The 21,574-nt window shown below is 37.1% G+C and overlaps 1 protein-coding gene across 1 annotated transcript in view; it reads left to right on the forward strand.

The window, feature by feature from the left end:
• LOC306862764 (uncharacterized protein) overlaps window positions 1-21,574 on the forward strand; it is a 61,345-nt gene that overhangs the window by 15,192 nt on the left and 24,579 nt on the right. Inside the window, exons 2-7 of the mRNA XM_079405742.1 lie at window positions 6,930-7,074; window positions 7,700-7,858; window positions 8,901-9,096; window positions 11,167-11,298; window positions 11,579-11,659; window positions 19,763-20,416. Coding sequence (XP_079261868.1) covers window positions 6,930-7,074; window positions 7,700-7,858; window positions 8,901-9,096; window positions 11,167-11,298; window positions 11,579-11,659; window positions 19,763-20,416 — 1,367 coding nt within the window. The remainder of the gene's footprint in view (window positions 1-6,929; window positions 7,075-7,699; window positions 7,859-8,900; window positions 9,097-11,166; window positions 11,299-11,578; window positions 11,660-19,762; window positions 20,417-21,574) is intronic.

Consider the following 21,574-nt stretch of genomic DNA (forward strand, 5'->3'; position numbering starts at 1 on the left):
GCGAATTTATCAAACTGACCACATCTTGGGCTGTTAAGAAGCAGTGCTCTTCGCATGTGGAGGTTCAGCAGGTTAGGGGAAGTCTTTAATCACTGATTATTATGCCATCCAACCTCAATTTCTTCAGGCTACCCTACATAATTGGGGTACAGTAATTGAGCTATCCTCTGGCCCTTCCTGTGCCATTAGCGTAATGCGATCCTAGAGGGAAGACGCTGCGGCAGGCGACTCTACTTCCCCCGATTATGGAGCTTCACAGGATCAGGTGAAAGGGGCCCAGGGTGGATATCAGCTGATAACCGTGTATTACTCTTGGAAATCAGCCATTTGGTTCGGGTAGGGCATTTTCGACAAGGACAGAGCCTGATGTGACCTCATATGGGGGGGGGTTAAGGCTAAATAACCCATTACCTTGGGGTACAGGGTGGCGACAGCTTCCATATGGAAGAAGAGTTCTCCAGGAAATGCAGGGGTAATGTAGTTGTGACTTGGGAAAAAAAGTTTAGCATTTGTCTTTGCATACAAAGCCTGATTTTGTTGCATTTAAAATCCCAGTTTTGTTGAAAGTTGTTGTAGCAGTGTCTGCTGCTCTTTTTCTCTGTTTTTGATCCACTAACAAGCTCCAGATCCATAAGCTCTTTCTGTAGAAGGCATTCGTGCGCACTATAGAAACAAAATCTGCTTTGGATGAAGTTTTGCGTTTTCATATAAGCTAGGGAGCCTTTAAATAATTTATTTAAAAACCAGCTCTACTAAAATAACTCAAGGGAATCAAACACATCAGAAAATAACCCGGTAGATTGGTTGATTCGCTTTATGGCACTGCCTTGCATAATCGAAAGCATGAAAATCCTTTTATATTCTTAAAAAAAAAGGAATGAATGACATGAGGTTTTCATAGGCAGGTCAAATGAAGAGTTTTCGCAATGATCAGGGGTGTGATGCCCTGCTTGCTCAGTGGAATTGTATAATATTCTGTATTCAAGTAAAATTGACCCTGTAAAGCAGATGTTTTTCAGATTTGATGAAATGTGTGAACCCCATCTTGTAATATATTCACATTTTGGGAATTTTCAACTGCCTCTTATCAGTCATCACTGCAAAGCGCCATTGTGTCACATGGGATCGATATGACCTCTGACCTCTCACCTGCATTTCAGAACATGAGCTCCATGTCTGGTTTCTCATCTCCATGTCTCCTCTGAGAGCTTTCAGGGAGTCTGTATCACTGCCCATCAATCCAGTCTTTCTGAGGCAGTTTTAATCCTCTTTCAGTCGCCTGGTAGGTCCAGTTGATATGACTTTGGACCTTAACATCTGCATTGGATGATTCAACAACCAGAACCTTCTCACAGAACCCTAAAAATGACCTAAAGTGACTATTCCAAAAGTTGGTCTTTTTATTTTTCACAATTTATTACTTTTATAGTCTGTTCTCCTCAGCCTCGTTAGAATGAATCGCTTTATTTTCCTTAAATTGTTGGTTAATTTGGATAAAACTAAATGTACATGTAAAATGGTTCTATCATTCTGTGTGTTTTTAACCTTTTGATTTTTTTTTTTTAAACCTAAGCCAACATTCTACACTAAGTTTGTCTAAAATGTCATTCTTAAATTCAAATTCAAATTGCAGTTCTGCCTCCTGTTTGTTTCAAAGTGAGGAATTTAAATCTAAATTTAAAAGGCATTTTCCTTCTCACTTAACAACGGAGGAAAGCACATTATCAGCATGGTACATTTTCTTTTTTGTCTTTAAACTGATCCCCTGAAAGACAGCCCTGCTAAAAATGTTAAATCAAACAACAGTCTAACAAACAATTCCCTCATCCACCTCCTATATTTCTCCTCCGCTTTCCTGAAGTGCTTGATATGCTGTACTAATTCTGAACTAGAGCATCACAACATGCTGTTATCAGCAAGACTGAGAAGCCCAGACTACAGTGAAAGATGAAAAACATTTTCAGGGACTGTAGTGGCTCTGTATCTAGTTTTTGCGATCAAAGTTTTGCTTCATGGATGCAGCATGTGACATGATGTAACTTGTGGCTAATTCTGGATTTTATTTAGCGTCTGCACATGTGATCCATCAACACAGTCCCTGAGTGCCAGTGTTATGCGGTGTCTGAACACACCTCCCACGCAATACTGACATCCACATCTGGCACTGTGTATTGAGCTCTTCTAACCTGCTTTCACAGGATCTGCTGAGGAGGATGCCTTACTTCATTCTTATTTGACAATATGCTACAAGTATATGCTACAGCATCTTGAATTTTCCCATTTAAGCTTCTCTGCAGAAATATGCCATACTTAAAGCCTTTCCTATTAGTTTTTTGTAGCATGTATTGAGTTCTAGAGAATGAATGACCTTAGTGGGTTTCATCCTTCTGGAATTTTACTCATGTGAGTTTAAATGCTTGCAAAGGGGTATTATTTATTTCACCTTCTTATGTAAAGGTTACTGTTTTGCATCAGTCTTGTCATTCCATCTGCCTTTAAACTCTAAGCTGTCTGTGGTTCTTATATTTATGGCTTGACCGTAAGAGCTTTGCTTTTATTCTTTAGGTCAATCCTTCTGCAGCATCCCATTTCAAATTAGTCTACTGACGGATTCTTCTACCCACTACAAACCATTATGAGAGAGTTATGAGAGAGGAGCAGACTTTACTACCAGGGCAGAACAACTTATTCGTCTGCCTTCAAATTATATTTCCGTCACATTGTCTCTGGCACATTCTTTCCACACTTAAAAAAAAAAAAAAAAAAAGTTCTGTCGTGTAGTTCAACTTGACCTGTCCAAGTGGTACACGCAGCTCTGCACTTTTGAAAAGAGTTTGCACATTTTACCACAAATGTTGTTTGTCTCTCAAAAAACATTCTAACAAGCACATGTGAATGATTGTGAGGGTCTTCACTGCAGGGCACGGGCAGAGAAGATGGGGCCTTCATTTGAGATGCAGTTGTGGCTTTTGATGCATGTCTTGGAAAATAATACTAGTAATGTGTTATGGTTGCTGAGACGCCACGGAGAAGTTATTATCATATGCCGTAATTACTTACAGAAGGCCAAACAAACCTTATTCAAATAGTTCTCTGACATTTGATCAATTATTCTCATTATGCATCACATAGAGATGCTGACAGGGAATGAAACAGTGGTTTTGTACTTGGTGCTTTTATATTAGTTACTTTTAAATGACCAAAACCTTTTGACTAAGTGAAATTGTTTAACCCTTTGCTGAAAACCCTTTTACCTAATTTAGTATTCAAGGTAAAAAAAAAAATAACTTTTAAATCTCTTATGCTGAATTATCACCAAGTCTTGGATTCATTCTTTTTGTCAACTTTTCTTTCAATTATCAAAGGTTTTGTATTTCTTTTTGCAACTGGTTTGTCATAGGCCTCGTTGACCTGAGCTAACACATCTCAGTTTTAGTGAAAAAACATTATTTAAAAATAATTTTGGCAATGCTCACTCTAAGCATAACTGAGGTGCAGAAGCACAGATAAATCAGCTAACAATCAATCAGTTCCAAAAACCTGGGCTAATTGAAAGAAAACAAGTTGATATAAAGGTTGAATCCGGTATTTGGTAATAATATGTCAATGAGAAATTGATAAGATTCTTTTTTGAAGCTTGGTCATTTTTGATTAGGAATACCAAGTTTAACACTGTGGGGAAAAAAAAGGGGGCAGAAGTTGTGTGAGCAAAGTCAGTAAGCTTTATTCCAATACGATAACATTAACTTTGTTCACTGCTCTGGGTGTGTGTTCACTACTGTGTGTACTCTTGGATGGGTTAGATGCAGAGCACAAATTCTGAGTATGGGTCACCATACTTGGCCACACACCACTTCCCTTTCCCTTAACTAGCATTTTCAGAAAAATGAAAAACCTCCCTGGGTCCAAATGACCAGAACACTACATGGGAAGAGCAAAAAAAGAAAATTTATATTAATTAATTTATTCAATTAATATTAAAATTTAACATTGAAACTAATAAAGCAATTTTGATTAAACTATTCTGTGTTCTAATTGTATTACTTTTTTAATTATTATTATTTTATGAATGATAAGAGCCGTATAGCTTGAAAGCACACTATCCACTCAAACTCTTACTAACTTGTAATTAATGAAGTTTGTCTTTTGTAGGAGTGGGTTACACTGAAAAGCCCTGTTATCCACTCTGTTGCACATCCATGTGGCAGTCGTACGGCTTGCAGACATGATGTGTCATCGAGGAATGTTCTCCTTGGCTTAGTCCAAGCTCTCTCAAGCACGGCCACAGAAGTAGGCCTGAGCCTATATAGAAAATGCTTGACTGACGAGAATGAATCACCCACAGCCCTCACAGAAAGTATTCAGACAGTATGCATTGAGTGACCCCCCAAATCAATCTTCCCTGTCATAAACACAGCTTTGAACATAAGCTGTGTTTTGAAACCACGGTGCCCTCAGGATATGTGGTTTCAAAGCACGTGTTTCAAGTAAGAACGATTCAGGCATCTGGTTTGTGTGTGTTTTTTTTTTTCTTTCTCTGTGTGTTGTCATTTCTGTGTCGTCTGAAACTGAGGGAAAATGCAGCAGTCATTTTGCTAAAGTGAACTTGGGGAAGAGCTGTTTAACCTTAACCTTTCCTGAAAGCAAGGACTGTATCCTTTCTCTAGTTCCATTTGTTCTCTTTTCTCCTCTGTTATTCTTTCTTTTTCTTTCAGAGTTTTTTGATAAATGATACCATGATGCCATGATGCTTCATAAGCACATTTCTCCAACCAGCTCTCTAGATTATAATCTAAATGAGTGGAATATCCTTGTAGGATCTTTTATTCCAATGTAATTTAAGATGACAGCTTCTCCACATCTGGACTGAAGTCATCTTAGCTTTGATGTGAGCATGATGTCATATCCTCAGTATTTATGGATCTTTTTGTTAGTCTAAAGCAGGTCTTAACCTGAAAATCACTTCTTTTGTTTTTAGACTTTCAGCCAGCAGACTCAGTTTGTTGATATATCATTGTAAGGACAGGAAGTAAGCCAAATTCTCTCAGAATATCAGTAAAAATTTCCATTGGATAGCTCATGTACGGGTTAATATTGTTGGCTAATGGTTCAGAAACAATCATAGTGTTTTGAGAGGTGGATTTTAGTCATTGTCATCAGATAGGGTTCTGCATATGTGTTTCCAGCATGAAACTGTGACTGATACAGCTTGACTAATAGCCATAAATAATGTGACAACCACCATGAAATTGGCAGGAGTGCTACGTAGAATGTAGCTGTCCATTTAGAACTGTTATATTGTAGCAAAAAGAGTACGTTAAAGAATATATCTATATTTAAAGAAAATTTGATTAAGAATTGCCAAAATTTCATATGCGAGAAACCAACAAATCTGGTGAAAGTTTGGAGCATGTTCACATTGGAATGTGTTTACTATGAAACCAAGGGAGAGTAAGGGAAGAGGGGGATGTGTAATCCTGTTGGAGCAATTAGATGTTCCCGGAAAAAGGCTTGCAGTCCTGGTGCAGTGCTCGTTACACAGTTTGTAAATCAGCTGTGTTTCATGTGCATGTTCAGTCATCAGAATCCTCTCTTAACCTGTTGACTCACTCTCCTCCTTGTTAACAGTGTTGGTAGAAGCGGTCGTAAGCATAGTTTTGTTAGTTTGCCTGATGTCAGTGTCATCATGTAATTTTGCATGCTCATTTCTCATATTTTTACATTTAGATTACCTTTGTCATCTGATATTCACCTAAAATTAGAAATACTAATAAGTTAATAACACTATTTAATGTAAACTTTCACATTTCTCAAAATAAACATCAGTTGTTCATACTGTAAACATTATAACACTATTATACCTAAAACTTGCAATATTTAAAATGATTGATTTTAGATTTTAGCATATTTTATTTTACTCTAAATGGTACAAATACTCGCGTTTTTGATCAAATAAATAATGTGTAATGGTATACTTTTTCAAAAACATTGAAAAATCTTGCTGACCTCACACGAAATGCGTCCTCAGGGCCAGCAGCACACAGAAACCTCATAATAATCATCATAAAAACTCAAACCTATAATAATAAATTAATAATGTTATACGTGTAATCTGATAAATAGCACAGTGCATATACTATAAATAATGTAATAGAGATTAAAACCAAAAGCATGTTAAAACATCTCGTAAATGAAGTCTGCACTCCAATTTGAAGCTTATGGTGATGGATCAGTTCTCACAAAGTAAACTAGCTGCTCTGCCAGGTGGGTTTCAGACCTGCTCAATGCAAATGGTGCTTTCTGATAACCGCTCACTTATTTGATTAAATGCAGCCTTCAGCAAGATTTATTTGTCTCATTTTAAACAATGCTGTGCACTAAAACACAAGCCTGCAACCCGGGGGCATGAGATATGTACAAGCACATAAACATTAGCAAGCGCACAGTATACTCTGTAAATTAAGTCATTCAGCGCCCACAGGAAATGAGCATGTTAAATAGGGAACACAATGGTGGGCACTATGGGGGTATGACTGCGCCTTTAAAGACTAGCTGACTTGTTATGACCCTCTAAACATCTAATGAAAGGGCTGAACAGGGTTGTTTCTCTATATAGTGGACTGATTTCCTGAGTGACTGCTCTCACACTGACTTACCTCAGAGTTGCTAAGACCTCAACAGAGCATTAATACTGAAAAATTGCACCTATACAACAGAGCCTTTTGTTTACAGGCTCGGTTTTCATCTGTACCTGCCTGCTGCGTTATCCAAAACAGATGTTTCTGGGATCCATTATGCAATCTAGGCTAGACCTAGTCCTCCTGAGACTCACCCACCCTCCTATATTTCAGGAAAAAAACTGAAGTTTTGTTGAGAATGGACTTAATGGGCCTAACATGTTTTTCCTCTTACTTTTAATTGTTTGGCAGAAGCAATAGACCTTCTTGATCATCTGTGGCAGGTGGCTAATCACAGCAACGCATCAGTAACACAGGAAAGCCAAAGATGTCCAGTCCTGCATGTAGGCCAGTACTCCACCCTCTCTATACCACTACGGCAGGTGTTTGGACACAGGTATGCACATTTATTGTCTCCTGATATAAAAAGTTTTATTTTCAGTTTAGTTTGTTTGTACGTGTATCAATCTTAATGAAAGTGACGTGACATACAGCCAAGTATGGTGACCCATACTCAGAAATTCGTGCTCTGCATTTATCTCATCCAAAGTGCACACACACAGGGAGCTGCATTAATGCATATACATATACAGTATAACAATTTTGGTAACACTTTAGTATAGGGACCAATTCTCACTATTAACTAGTTGCTTATTAGCTTGCCTATTATTAACATATTGTTCATTAGTACTTATAAAGCACATATTCTGCATGACCATAATCTACATCCCTAATCCTACACAATACCTGAATTTACTAACTACCTAATTATTAATAAGCAGAAAATTTGTAGTTAATTGAGGCAAAAGTCGTATAGTTAATGGTTTGTAAATAGCGAGAATCTGACCTTAAAATAAAGTGTGACCACAATTTTGTGTCCTTGCAAAAATAACCACTTTGTGATTTATGTTATGTATAACTTTTTTTTTTTTTTTTTTTCATTTTATATACTGTATGATATTATTTCTTAAAGCCAATGTAGACATGTAATTCTAAGCCTTTCTCTCTCCTTTCATTCTCAGGTTTGGTGATGAGTTTAGTTTGCTGTTGCATCTGCGTAGCTTCCAGTCTGAAGATCGCAGTGTGCTGACTTTCCTCTGTCCAGACGGACACATTCTCCTGCAAATTCGCATCAGTGCCTACACTTTTACCTTTATCAGTACCCAACAACGACACTATGAGTGAGTCTTCACTTCATTGACAGACATGGAGAGTTTTTGGGAAAGACTTTACCTGTAATTTTATCTCTTATATTTACCATTCAAATATTAGAGAGTCCCTGTTTTCTGTTTATTTTATTTATTTATTTATTTTTTATAATATATATCTGTTAGAGCATCCAAATAGTTATTCACCTAATAAAAAAACATATTTCCTGACAAGACAAGTTGGAAAGCAGACAAGACTAAGTATTGCCAATGTTGAATTATTCTTAACCATCTGAAAACTCAATTACTTGGTGGTCTTCATTATTTTGTGGTTCATAGTACTTTGGTCCCAAAGCTGTCATCTTGGCAGGAAAAAGATAATTAAAAAGGCACATCTCAGTGAATCCTGTTATGTAACCACAGTCTGTTTATCCTCTCTTATTTTCTGTTGCTTGCTTTTGAATGTCATTGACCTTCTTTGTTCCTCTTTCATGATGACAAATCCATCCTCATCGTCTGCTCATTCTTCATGTCATGAAAGTATTAGTTTTGGCCACTGGTTAATTTTAAACACAAGCAAAGACTCCACTGTGTTGAGGATCTCTGTGATATATTAAACCAAGATTTCTGGATTTGGCTTAGACTTAAGCCAAGCCTTACAAGTGGAGACGTGTAAATGAGGCATGGGATTTAACTCATGGCCTCTCAAAACTAATATTTGAACCTGTCGCCTAATTACCCACCTGCAGGACAAAATAAATGGAAATTTTACGCTCACATTTTACTTGTTTGTGCTTTACATTTATTATGAGGTGACATAACAATGCCTTAATGTTCTTATATGGGTTTCTGTTTAGTTTAAGCTTGTATTTACCAAAAAGAAGTAATTTGTCATTATACAGACATGAAGCTTTATGGCTCTGAATGTTTTGCCAGGAAATTTAATGGCTTTTGCTTTCCTTGGGCTCCCCTGACTCTCCTTGTTCTCCGATGCTCTCGCATGCGAAAAGTAAAGTTCCTGTCAAGAAAAGTAAATGAAGTAGTTTGTTTTTAAAACCCGTCCTGTCGTTCCCAGGTTCCCCGTGGCAGTGCTGTCTGATGGGGGTTGGCACCGCGTGGCAGTCAGTGTCTCCTTGGGCCGGTTGGCGTTGTATGTGGATTGCTCCATGGTTGAGAGCGTAGACTGGGCTTATAAGGACGGCTTGGGAATCTCCACCGATGGCCTAGTTATGGTGGGAGGAATCATTGAGGGTTTTGAGACACCTTTTGAGGTCAGTATGCAAACATACGAGGATGTAGTGCCTATCACTTACTGTGTGATGGGAATAATGTATCCTTCATTTCACCAGCTCTCAGCACATGACGCATACACTAAATACATCTCCAAATGTTCCCAGTCGGCATTTAAACCCAAAGTCAAGTTTATGGAGGATGAGGGTCTCTCAGTGTATAGGAGTTACTATACCCCAAGCTGAACATCTGCATTTATACTCATCCAAGTTTCCAGAAGGATTGGATATTCTGTTGCTGACAAGAATTACATTTTTTATGTGCAATTATCTGTTACAAACTGCCAGCACGGTTTCTTACATACATAATATCTGATGCAAAATTGAACAAGAGAATGATTTGTTGCATGTTATATAAAATAGCATGTCATAACATGAAACACTTCATGTAGCACTCAGTTAAAGAATGATTTTAATAAAATTCATCATGATCTTGTCCCCATTTGTTAACTCGATCTTTTCCCCATAGTGCAGCTATCCTAAATTCGAAGTTCCTAATCCTTTAATGCATTGTTCATACTGACAGCCATATTTATTTGTAGAAGTGAATTCTGAGTGAAAATTTACTTCAAGATTAATCCAAGATGTAGATGAGTTTGTTTCTTCTGCAATTTAGCATTTCATGATTTGTGAATGGGTGCCGTCAGAATGAGAGTTCAAACGGCTGATAAAAACATCACAATGATCCATAACATGAACCTAGTCCATCAATTTAACGTCTTGTGAAGTGAAAAGTTGTTGCATTGTTGTAAGAATCAAATCCAAATCCATCAAGGCTTTTCAACTTTAAACCTTCACTTCTGGCCAAAATATGAGTCCATGATAATGCTTACTCCAGTGAAAAAGTCCCCAGTTGTCTCTCACATCAATATACGGTGCTTGATCTGTGCATATTTCTCTCCTGATTCAGGCGAGACAATTTTGTTCACCGGAGAAAGCATTATTATAGGACTACAATTGTAGAACTAGTATTTTACCTGGAAACAATTGTTTGAGCTTAAAAATGTCTTGATGGATTTGTTTCTTATAAACTTGCAGCTTTTCACTACACAATGTTATTTAATGGACTAGAGTCATGTGGATTCCTTGTGGTTTATTGTGATGGTTTTATCAGCTCCTTGGACACTTATTCTGACGGCACCCATTCACTGTACAGGATCCAATGGTGAGTAAGTGATTTAATGCTAAATTTCTCCAATGAAGGAAAAAAAATCATCTTGGATGGCCTGAAGGAGAGTAAATTTTCAACAAATTTTCATTTTTGGATGAACTACTTTAATTTGTTGCTACTGTGTACGGAGTAAATGAGTCACTTCTACAACCCTCAACACATTATTGTTGACATTTTAACATTTTGTTGACTCCGCTATAAACAAGAATTAAATATGCCATCTTAGATGAACCTGTTTGGCATATAAATGATCAATGTAAAAAGAGTTACACTACATGTAGAATGTTTGTAGCTGTGGTGTGTACTACAAATCTAAGATTATAGATTATAACAATAGTCCCACATCAGGTTGGGGGTAAAAAAAAAAAAGGCATTTTGGGAGATTATTTTGGCCTTGTAAAATGGATTTCAAATTAAATTCCTGTGTTATGCTGAAGGGCAGGCATTTTAATGGAAGTAGGAGCATAGTTTAGACAGCTGTGCACAAGTTAAATGCCCTTTTTTAGTTGTGTAATACAGGGAAAGTTAATACACCATGAAGTCTAGGCTGAGTCTCAGAGAATGACATCATAGAATCCAAACATCCCATTTACACACTCACACATGAGGTGACATGATTAGGGTTTGCATTTACCCAACTTCTAGGGCGACACTTCATAATCATAACAAATATCATTGTTTTATGTTTAAGAGATTATTGAACTGTCATCTGGACTGCAAGCTTTGATTGATTCATATGTGTTCATATTTGAAATAACTTGCTTATAAAAGCATGTATGCTTATGTGTGTGTGTGGTATGCTTGTATGCACTGTGTGACCATATGGTTTGTGTGTATGCATCTGCATAGGTATAATAGTTTCATTTGCCTCGCATCTTTAGGGTGATCTGATGCAAGTGACATTTCTGATGGGAGAACCAGATGCAGCTCGAGATCAGTGTGCCGTTTTGCAACCCCAGTGTGGCAGAACCGGACACAAACCACCTCGCTCTCCTCGCATACACACTGAAGAGGTAAGTGAGCCATACTGTACAGGGAATGTCATGCAACCTACCCACACTGATGTCTTCTGAGTTAGAACTAGGTTCTACCAAGTGACTGATGAATTCACTATGACTTAAACAACAAAATATATAGGAAGTGTATTTATATTATTGCTTGTGTTGTTTATATTATTGTGTATAATATATTGTGTGCTCCACATTTCATTTCCTATCTGTACTTCAGTATACATCATTAAAGAGTTCTACAGTATCTACATTCAACAGTCATTGTTTCCCTTTCTCTTCCCAGGAGCTTCTGCTGTCCTCAAATGACCTGGAGGACTTATTAGTGGCAGCAGAGGACAGTGACTCTATTCGTGCAAAACTAACTGTAGGTAGCAATACTATGCTGCTGTGCCATAGTAACTAAGTTACTTCTCATATGAAGTCAAATTTATAGTCCAAATTGATACTGTTATTTACTCACCTTCATGCCATTCTAAACTCATATGACCTTCTGTAAAACATACAAGACGTACTGCAGAATGTCCGTAGTGGTCTTTTCTATAGCACAAAAAAAGAGGACTGTCATACTTTTGAAAATGACGAAGAAGCAGCATAAAAGTGGTCTGTTTATTATCTTCATCCCAAAAATCTTTGTACAACTTCAGAAGACTATATAGAAATAAAAATATAGCAGACGAGTCTTATGAACCACATTTATGGTGCATTTATTTTGCTTTTTGCTTATTTTGGAAGCTATATAAGGGGGAATATAATGATGACAGAATTTTTGGTAAAGTAACTCTTTAAATGCGTATCCATTCAATTAACATTAAGTTACCTAGCAAAAGATCAAACAACGTAAAGATACTATTAAAATATTGATGTTGGTATTCCCTTAGAGTTTTATAAATTAATTGGATAAGGAATTGCTCAATCCTATCTGCTTTGGGCACATCATGACTTGCTTTCGTGCAAGTCAAACAGTTAAGAGTTAAGAGTTGCTATAACTCACAGAAAGTGCTGAAAAGCATTGTTTTGAAAATCATATTTTGATTGCGTGTTTGATGTGGATACAACTGTTTTAAATTGTGACTTCAACCATTACATGTGAACTGTCAACTTATATTACCACTCAACACATTTTAAACCTTGCTAAAAGCTGTATTTGTATTTGCACACCTTTTCTGTCAGGCTGATAGGAATTTAATGTCTAAATTGCGGTTTTTATATGTACAAAATCAAAAGAAATTCCTGATGAGAACAAATGACAGTCTTACAGTCGTCCAACATACTGTAAACCTGTAATCACATATCAAAACCAAGTGGGTTTCCAAATCTTTTTTGTCTCTTCTTAAGCCAAATAAAGATGGTGTGTGGTGTTGCTGAGCTATGGCAGTCCAGTCAGTCCAAGTATGTTTGCAGCTGTGAGCTGTTTGGCCAATGGATTCATGGCCATTGTGGGCTGTGACTCAAACTTAGAAACTGCAGATATGAGTATTGATGGGCTCCATATTCATACAATTCAAAACCAAATGTTTCTTTCGGTGAGAATGCAGCATAGCATGTTTAAAACATCTAGCACTTCAATCAATCACCTGGACTCCATTATCTTATGTCAAAGAAGGTGGTGGATTTCAAAGACTAAAGAGCACCAGATTTTTTTTTTAATAACCTGTTTTATTTCTCCAGTTTCTGTGTCTCTTGTGGCATAACCTCTTGACTATGAACCTTTTTGTTGTGGGGTTTCGCTTTGATGCCTCTCAGTCTGCCATTTTTGGTTTGCCTGTTTCCTGGTCGCATGCTCCCAGTGGAATGGATTATTAAGAAACTTTTGGTTTTCTTTGATCCCTTTAACCGAACAGGAGGTCAGGGGTCAAAGGTAATTACTAATTTAGCTTTTCACTCATTTTTAGTGTCACAGCTTTGAGGCCAAAGTCATGAATGTTTAGTTGGAGATGTGTATGTATGCATATTTTTGGGTTAGGTGACCAAATGATAGACTTGACCCATTGAGATTTGTAAATGCACGTACCTTTTTTGCCAGTTTAACTATGTAAGCATCAAAGTCTAAAGCAGATCCCTGTCACATGGATCCCTGAGACATGGAGTTTTACATGTTAATGTTATAGTAGATGTTTGCTTGACCCAATTGGCGAAGTGTGTGTGATTGTCAGAGTTCATAATGCATTTGTGTTTGTGTCTGTTTCTGTTTCTTTTGGGTTGTTCTGCTTAGTCTGCAGAGTATATATGGTGGTGTTAGTGTGTTTAGAAATAGCCTCGTTCTTCCCGTGGGTTTCGTTTGGCAGAGGTGGGCACTGTAATTGATTTACTCTGCACTAAAATTAGGTTTGAGTTGGATGGAGAACTTCTCTAGGGAAGTGTCAGAATTACTCAGACAGGCTGTGAAGTATTCAACATCTCCAGACGTGCCTTTGAACTCACTCTCTCTATGAGTGTAAAGTAAAAACTGTAAGATTTGTGTAGGCGCTTTATTTGTTTATGGAGAAAAGTGTGGACATGCATGAGACATTTCCAACTGTCCTTAAACTAAGCACTTTGGAAGTGCTGTTTATGCAAGATCTTTGTTTACAAAGAACCTGAGCTGCTAATTTTTCACATCATCTTCCTTATTTCAGGGACAAACTTTGAAGGATAGGCTAAGTGCATTTTGTTTGTTCTATCATCTCTGTCATTTTCTGTTCAAAGGATTATTATTATTAGCTCTGGAGAAGGCAGGGATTTGGACTAATATCTAAGCTGTCATATCACACCGAGTTGAGCCATTCAGACACTTTACCTGAAATCATTATTGTTTTACTGATTTATTGATAGTGATAAAAGTTCAAAAGTTGGAGGTAAATTAGATTTTTTTAAATAGAAATGAATGTTTTTTTATTGAACAAGAATGCAAATAAATTTCAAATAAATGCTGTTCTTTTGAACATTCTGTTCATCAAAGAATCCTGAAAAAAGTATGATAGATTTTACAAAAATATTTGTAAAAATAGTTTTCAACATTGATAATACCAAATATTTTTTGAGCGTGAAATCAGCATATTTGAAGACTGGAGTAATGGCTGCTTAGAAATTTAGCTTTGCCATCACAGGAGTATATTACATTTTTTAAATATATTCAAATAGAAAACAGTTTTTCCAAATTAGAATATTTCACAATATTGTTGTTTTAGATCAAATAAATGCAGCCTTGGCTCTGCAAAACAGACTTGGAAAAATAATTTAAATGAAAAAAAATTTACTAACTCCAAACTTTTGAACAGTATTGTAGGTTTCTGTTTTTCTTTTGTTCCAAGCCTCTTGCCACACCTCAAGACTTTACAAAGAAATTTAGACACACACTGACGTATATGCATGGATTGAGGTGAGCTCATAGAACAGTTGCCTTGCAACCTATTAAAAAAAACTACTTAAGATGATGAACCTTTGAACACATCTGTCATCTTAGTTATAATTGAAGCAATGAGTTGTTTTCTTGTCTGTTTGCTTGCAGTGCATGCCATTTCCATGTCTCAAGCTTTAAAAAAAAAAATCCCTTACAAATTACAACAATGCACAGATGCATTAAACTGAGAAGAGTCTCTTTCAGATATGTCAGATTCATAATGAGCTCACAGTAAGATACAGTAATTGGAGTGTGCCAAAGATTCTACTTATGGGTAGAAACATAGTTTACTTTAAAATCCAATGGTGGAAATATATTTATGACTCGATTGTATGACAGATTTATCAATGGCCATGTGAGACAAAGTCCATTTGAATAAACAGAATTGTATAAAACTTTTTCGGCCTAGAAATATGTTTGCAAATTATATTTACGCTCTATAAAGTTTTTACAAGTTGAATCATTGGTTTTTGTCAAGACAGCTGCTGAGAATATACCATCCATAAAACAATCTGTTTGATCTATTCAGATTTATCTGTTTCCCTGCAGCAGCTGTCAGTTTGTACAACAAATATAAATGTGTTTGTAATTAAGTTAATATCTATGTATACGTGTGCAAAATATTGTGTCCCATTTTGATGTCACAATGACAATAAAAGAGTAACAACATGTAACAAAACCATGTGATTATACAATATTTTGCCCTTTTTGAGCTCAGCTGTGCAAACTGTTAAGCTATTTTTCCCTATTTGGTGTGTATGATGGTTTACTGAAAACTCTATAATTATATGTCATTGTGAAGGCGTCCCTATCACGCCTGCTCTCCTCCTTACTGTCTCTCTATCCTCGCGCAGTCACAGACTGTTGCCAGTTCCCTCAACTCAAGCTCCACTGACTGTAATTATCTGTTCTGAGAACGTAATTTAGTACTGTCCATCCCCAAACCCACAATAAATCACATGCAGTGAATGCAAAGAGACTTTATCATGCAAAAGTATTACACTTTACCTGGATGGATGGATGGATGGATGGATAGCCTTGTCAACACTCATCAGGCTCCTTCAAATCCAGAACTGACTGGAATCTTCTGGAAGCAATTATCCTTTATTTGGGAAGGACCCTTGTGACAGATCTCCATAGATTGTCTCCATAAGGACTCTCCACATTGCTTTCTGTGTTATGAGTGGAGGGTGTGGATTGCCTCCTCTTTGATTTAAGATCTTCCCTTTGATTCAGAATACTACTAGTGGTATTTTGTTCTCTACTTGCACATAATTCACATCAGCAGGATCTCAGAAAGCTGTCAAAAAAGCTGTGAATTCTGTCAGAGAATGCCAAAAAAGTGTCTGCATGCGGACAGACAGTGTTTGAATTTCCCATTGGGAAAAGTACAAGTACTTGTATCTGGACACTACAAGCTCAAAAAGACAAGAGCACACTCTCGCACATACACCCGCTCAGTTCACCCTGAAGCCAAAGCGTCAAACAGGTGTTTCATTGTGTGAAGTAGATGATATGTGTGTGTCTGCATGTAATCTGGGTGTATGTGGGTGGATTGAGAGTTTGTGGGTGTGCTAGTGCGTTTTGCACACATTTGACTAGTCTTGACTGAGTTTCACTGCATTTTTGTTGCAGGTGAATGTGTGAGTGTGTGTGTGTGCCACCATGAGGATCTGGACGTGTTTGCTAGGATGGTTTTTGTTGGATTTAATGAGATTTGGAGTACAAGGTCAAAGGAATCTCGTTCCAAAGGTATGGCTTCATCTGGCAACCCTTCCGAATTGTGTTTGTTTGGGAAAATTGTTCTTACAAATCATGCCACTTTTCCTATCTAATAATGACACATGGGTTTGGTGGTGCACGCTAATCCAATAGTTTATGAAGCTCCATTTTTTTTTATGGATTTTGGTATGTGTATAAATATGTGTTGAAAAATAAATCATGTGCATGTAATCAAGTGCTAGTCCGTCTGTCCTGAAGGCTGACTGTGGTTTGGCTGCAGATGTGAGAGGTTACAGTGGTTTCGGTTTATATAAGGGGAAATAGTTTTCACTGAACTGGTTCGACCCAGATTACCACAAACGCTGGGTTCATGTCCAGTGTCAGGGTGCAGATTTGGACTATATTTGACATTTATTGGTTTTGCAGTATTTTATCATTTTGTACTTGATTTTTTTTTTCTTTGTTTTCTTTTTGTGATGCTTATCTTAGTATACTGTATGATAACCACTGTTCTTAATAGGATTTACTATTAACTCAATTGACGTCATATTTAAAAACCCTTAGTGGCAGAAAAACAACAGCTGTGGCACCAGTTTTATGACAAGACCAAAATAACATAATGGATGAGACTGAGAATTAATTCAGTTATTTCTTCAGATGTGATTGGTGTTTTCTTACTTAATTTTGTTTTTGTTTCTAACCGTCTTTATTAAATTTGTTTAGCTCCAATTCCCACTTTCTTTGGGAATCTAGGACATGACTCTATGAAAAGCATTTTACGGGAAGCTGTATTTAAGTCAGTCTAAGTGCAAGATACAGCTGGTTTGTTGTTGCCCATATAAATACCTGTGTGATAGATTTACAGATAGTCACTGTCTTTCAAGTCAAATCCACTTTTTTGTACTGAATAATGTACATGCGTGATTGTGTGTATACACTTGACAATTTTATTTAGGCTTTCCTCTTGCATACAGTATTTACAGACCAAGGCATTAAATGCAAATTTGTACCTTTCAGAAATTAGGTATGATAATAGGCAAGCTTCTTTTGATTTTTTTTTGCTTGTAAACTTATATTTTAGTACTGGTAGTGGTTAGCTGGCATGTTGACACGTGTGTAAATGTCTCGGAAGCCTCAAGGCATAACCCTTTTATTTTTTTGGGAAACCTTTACCTCTCCCACAAATCTGTCATCTGGCCCTTTTCACTAATCTGTCTAAGCTGCGTTCGGGCTTTTCTGTAACAGACCTTAAGTAACAGCGGGGTTATACATCATGTGTGCATCACAGCGACAAACCTGGGAATATTCATTCTTGAAGTGAATTATGTCTTAATAGTCATACTCATATATAGATCTTTGCCTAATCTTGTCGCAGTCGTTTCTGTATTTTCTCCATCGGAAATTTCCTGTGTAAACGTCACCACCACAATCCTAGGTTTTTGCTATATTGTTTCTCAATGTTTGTATGGTATTGCAGTATGGATCCCTCCTTCAATGTAAATCTATATTTTTTTTCTTTTGCTTTTGATCAGGTTCAGCCTTCTTTCCAAAATTGCAAAAGAACAAACAAATTTACTTTGTAACTTATGAAGGACAAAGCCCTGCAGCAGTGATGTTACAGATATTTGTATGTTGGTCCTTGTAACAGGAAGCCCCCTGCTGGCTATAAGGTGTTATAGCTAGAGCTGGGGTGAAAGCTGCTCTTTACTGGGTGACTGGACACTTAATGTGAGTCAGTGTGTTCAGACCCTCTTTGGCAGGTTATTAGAGGGATATCAGACCAACAGCAGGAAGATAAGCTGGACGACAGCCCTTCGTAGCCAGGTGGAGATCAGGTGACGGCTTATCAAGCCATGGCCACAGAAAGAGCCACTGTTAGTGATAGTATTAGGGCAGAGTCTGATTTTTACCCAGGTTTTCTTCATCTAAATGATTTTCCATCATATTTTTGCAGGCTATGTTCTAATTTCATTATATTTATTATGTGTTTATTTATATTTATAATTTTTTCCTGGAAGCCATGAAATTGACTGACCTGACAACCCAAAGCATTATAGAGTTATAATTGAGCAAAATACCTTCATGTATAACTATAATTTTTTTAGTTTATCTGCTTGTAAACATTGCAGATGCCACCAAGAGAACTGAAGCACTCATATTATCTTACAAAAGTCACATTACTGAAACACCTGGCTTAGACTTCATGCAAATAAAGCAACTAGACAGAATCACAGCAGATTTTAAGGAAACACATGTTTCAATTTTGTATGATGTCATTTTGATATACAGCAACAATCCTATGCTTTTGACACTATGATGTTGGTGTTTTATCACAGGGAAAAGGCTGTTTTTCATTTCCCTTCTCATCATTCAGAACCAAGCCAGATCATATGGAATCCAGACCACTCTTCTTTGTCATTTTCCCCTCTTTTTATTGTTATTTTTTGTCTCTTTCTTCAGTTTTCATTGACTGTCTCAAAACATAGCCTTTGTGTGTGTGTGTGTGTGTGTGTGTGTGATATTGGTTTGCAAGTTTGCATGTTGTTTGCGTGACTGTTTTGTGTTACTGTCATTCTGCTTTGACTCTTTAACTACCAGTGTGATATAGACATGGAAGGATGCCTTGTTTGGAGTGGTACAAATGTGTGAGCTTTGCATGTAACTCACGCACATCTGATCTTGACATAATGTCAGATCTCAGTAGATCATTGCTGATTGCGTCAATATGTTTAATAGTTTAAATTATTGTTGTTTATCAGCCTGGAATTATTGGACTCTTGTAATTACCTTAACATCTGTTAGCAGCAGCAACTTCACAACCATATGTAAAACTAGAGATTACAGCTCTAATCAAGTCGCATAAACATTCTCACGGTAAATTAGACATTATGATGAAGTGATTACATCATCATTAAACATATTAGAGTGAACAAAAATCTCCCAGATGTAAAAATGAATAGCAAACAGAACTGAATAATAGTTAAAGCCCGAGACACACTGTATGATTTTCGGCTGTCCCAGACGAAAGACTGGCATTGTGAAACAATCGCGGCGATATCTGATTCACCATGATTGTTTCACAATGCCAATCTTTCGTCTGAGACCACCGAAAATCATGCAGTGTGTCTCGGGCTTTAAACCAGTGTTCTCAAACTCAATTCCTGGGGGGCCACAGATCTGCACGGTTTTGCACCAACCCTAATCAAACATGCCTAATCCAGCTAATCAAGGTCTTCAGGATTACTAGAAACTTCCAAGCAGGTGTGAGTTAGAGCTAAATTCTGCAGAGCTGTGGCCCTCTAGGAATTGAGTTTGAGTTTAGACTCAGTTCTTGGTATACATGAAGTAATTTCTTTATGTTAATAGGGTCTCCGTAGACGTGGGATTATACGTGGTGACGGTACTCTGCCTACTGGATCAAAACGTCCTGGCTTTGTGGGGCGAGGTGATGTGTTTGAGGTGGATGAGGATACAGACCTGGTAGACCAAAACATCTTGTCCAAAAATGGTGGTAAACCTTCAAAAATTTTCCCAACTGAAACTACAGGCAGCCGTGATGGAAAACCAGACTCCACATCCAAACGTCTAGATGAAAACATCACCACTGACAAGCACAAACCTGGCAAACCTTCACCTAAGAAACCAGTGGATACCACAATTATCAACCTGGATGATCAGACACCTGAGAAACCTACTGGAAGTATTATACTTAGTAGCGAAATTCACCTGGAAACCACCTCCAGTCCTGAAGACCGAGACTCCAACTTGTTAAAAGAGGATTTGGGGGCCACCACACAGGCTCCTCTGAGAACAACTTCCTGGGAGGGCATCTCAAAAGGAAGTGGAAGAAAAACATCCAAAACTCCAGATATCCCTGTAAGACCTGGCTGGGGATCTGAGGAGCACCCAGGTACCGTTATACTTAGAGGAAGGCATGGAGATCTTGTGCGTGGCTCTGATGGGAATATGTATCGCATTCAAAGGGGACCCATGGGGCCAGTGGGGCCCCGAGGTGAGCCTGTGAGTATAACTTAAGAGTAATATAAGTATATAGTATATAAGAATATAGCAGTGTTGTTATTGTTAATTATTAAATAAGACAAAATTTAATAAAAGTTCATTTGTGACCATGGACACAAAACCAGTCATAAGGGCCATTTTTTTTAAATTGAGTTTTATAAATATATAATAAATAAGCTTTCCATTAATGTATGGTTTGTTATGATAGGACAATATTTGGCCGAGATACAACTATTTGAAAATCTGGAATCTGAGGGTGCAAAAAAATCAAAATATTGAGAAAATCGCCTTTAAAGTTGTCCAAATGAAGTTCTTAGCCAGGGGTTCCCAAACTTGGTCCTGGAGGGCCGGTGTCCTGCAGAGTTTAGCTTCAACCCCAATTAAACACACCTGAACCAGCTAATCAAGCTCTTACTAGGCATACTAGAAACTTCCCAGCAGGTGTGTTGAGGCAAGTTGGAGCTAAAGCCTGCAGGATACCGGCCCTCCAGGACCGAGTTTGGGCACCCCTGTTCTTAGCAATGCATATTACTAATCAAAAAATAAGTTTTGATATATTTACAGTAGGAAATTTACAAAATATCTTCATAGAACATGATGTTTACTTAATGTCCTAATGATTTTTGGCATAAAATAAAAATCAATAATTTTGACCCATACAATGTATTTTTGGCTATTGCTAAAAATATACCCCAGGGACTTAAGACTGGTTTTGTGTTCCAGGGTCATATTTTGGTAATTGCAATAAAACTGAAATTAAATGAAACTAACTGTTGACTTTGAAATAAACTGAAATAAAATATTTTTAAGCTGAATGCTAAAATGGCTAACACCAAATTTGAAATAAAAAAATATTAAAGCTAAATAGACAAAATATGGAAAAATGGGCATCACAAAATAACTAAAACAAGTAAATTTTTAAATTTTAAATGTTAATAAATACTATAGTTGTGTATATAGAGTATATAGTAGTATAAATTATACAAAATAAAAGTGTATATATATTGCAGAAAGTTTTGGACTCTTGTCGCATCCTATTAACACAAAATTATTACTACTTGAAACCAGTCTGCGTCAGGAAAAAATGGAGACAATGGCTGAAATCAATTGCTGTTGCAGATACATCACACGTAATATAAGTCAAACAAGGCATGTGCA

This window comes from Barbus barbus (assembly GCF_936440315.1).
Source record: "Barbus barbus genome assembly, chromosome: 43".
Taxonomy (NCBI): Eukaryota; Metazoa; Chordata; class Actinopteri; order Cypriniformes; family Cyprinidae; genus Barbus; species Barbus barbus.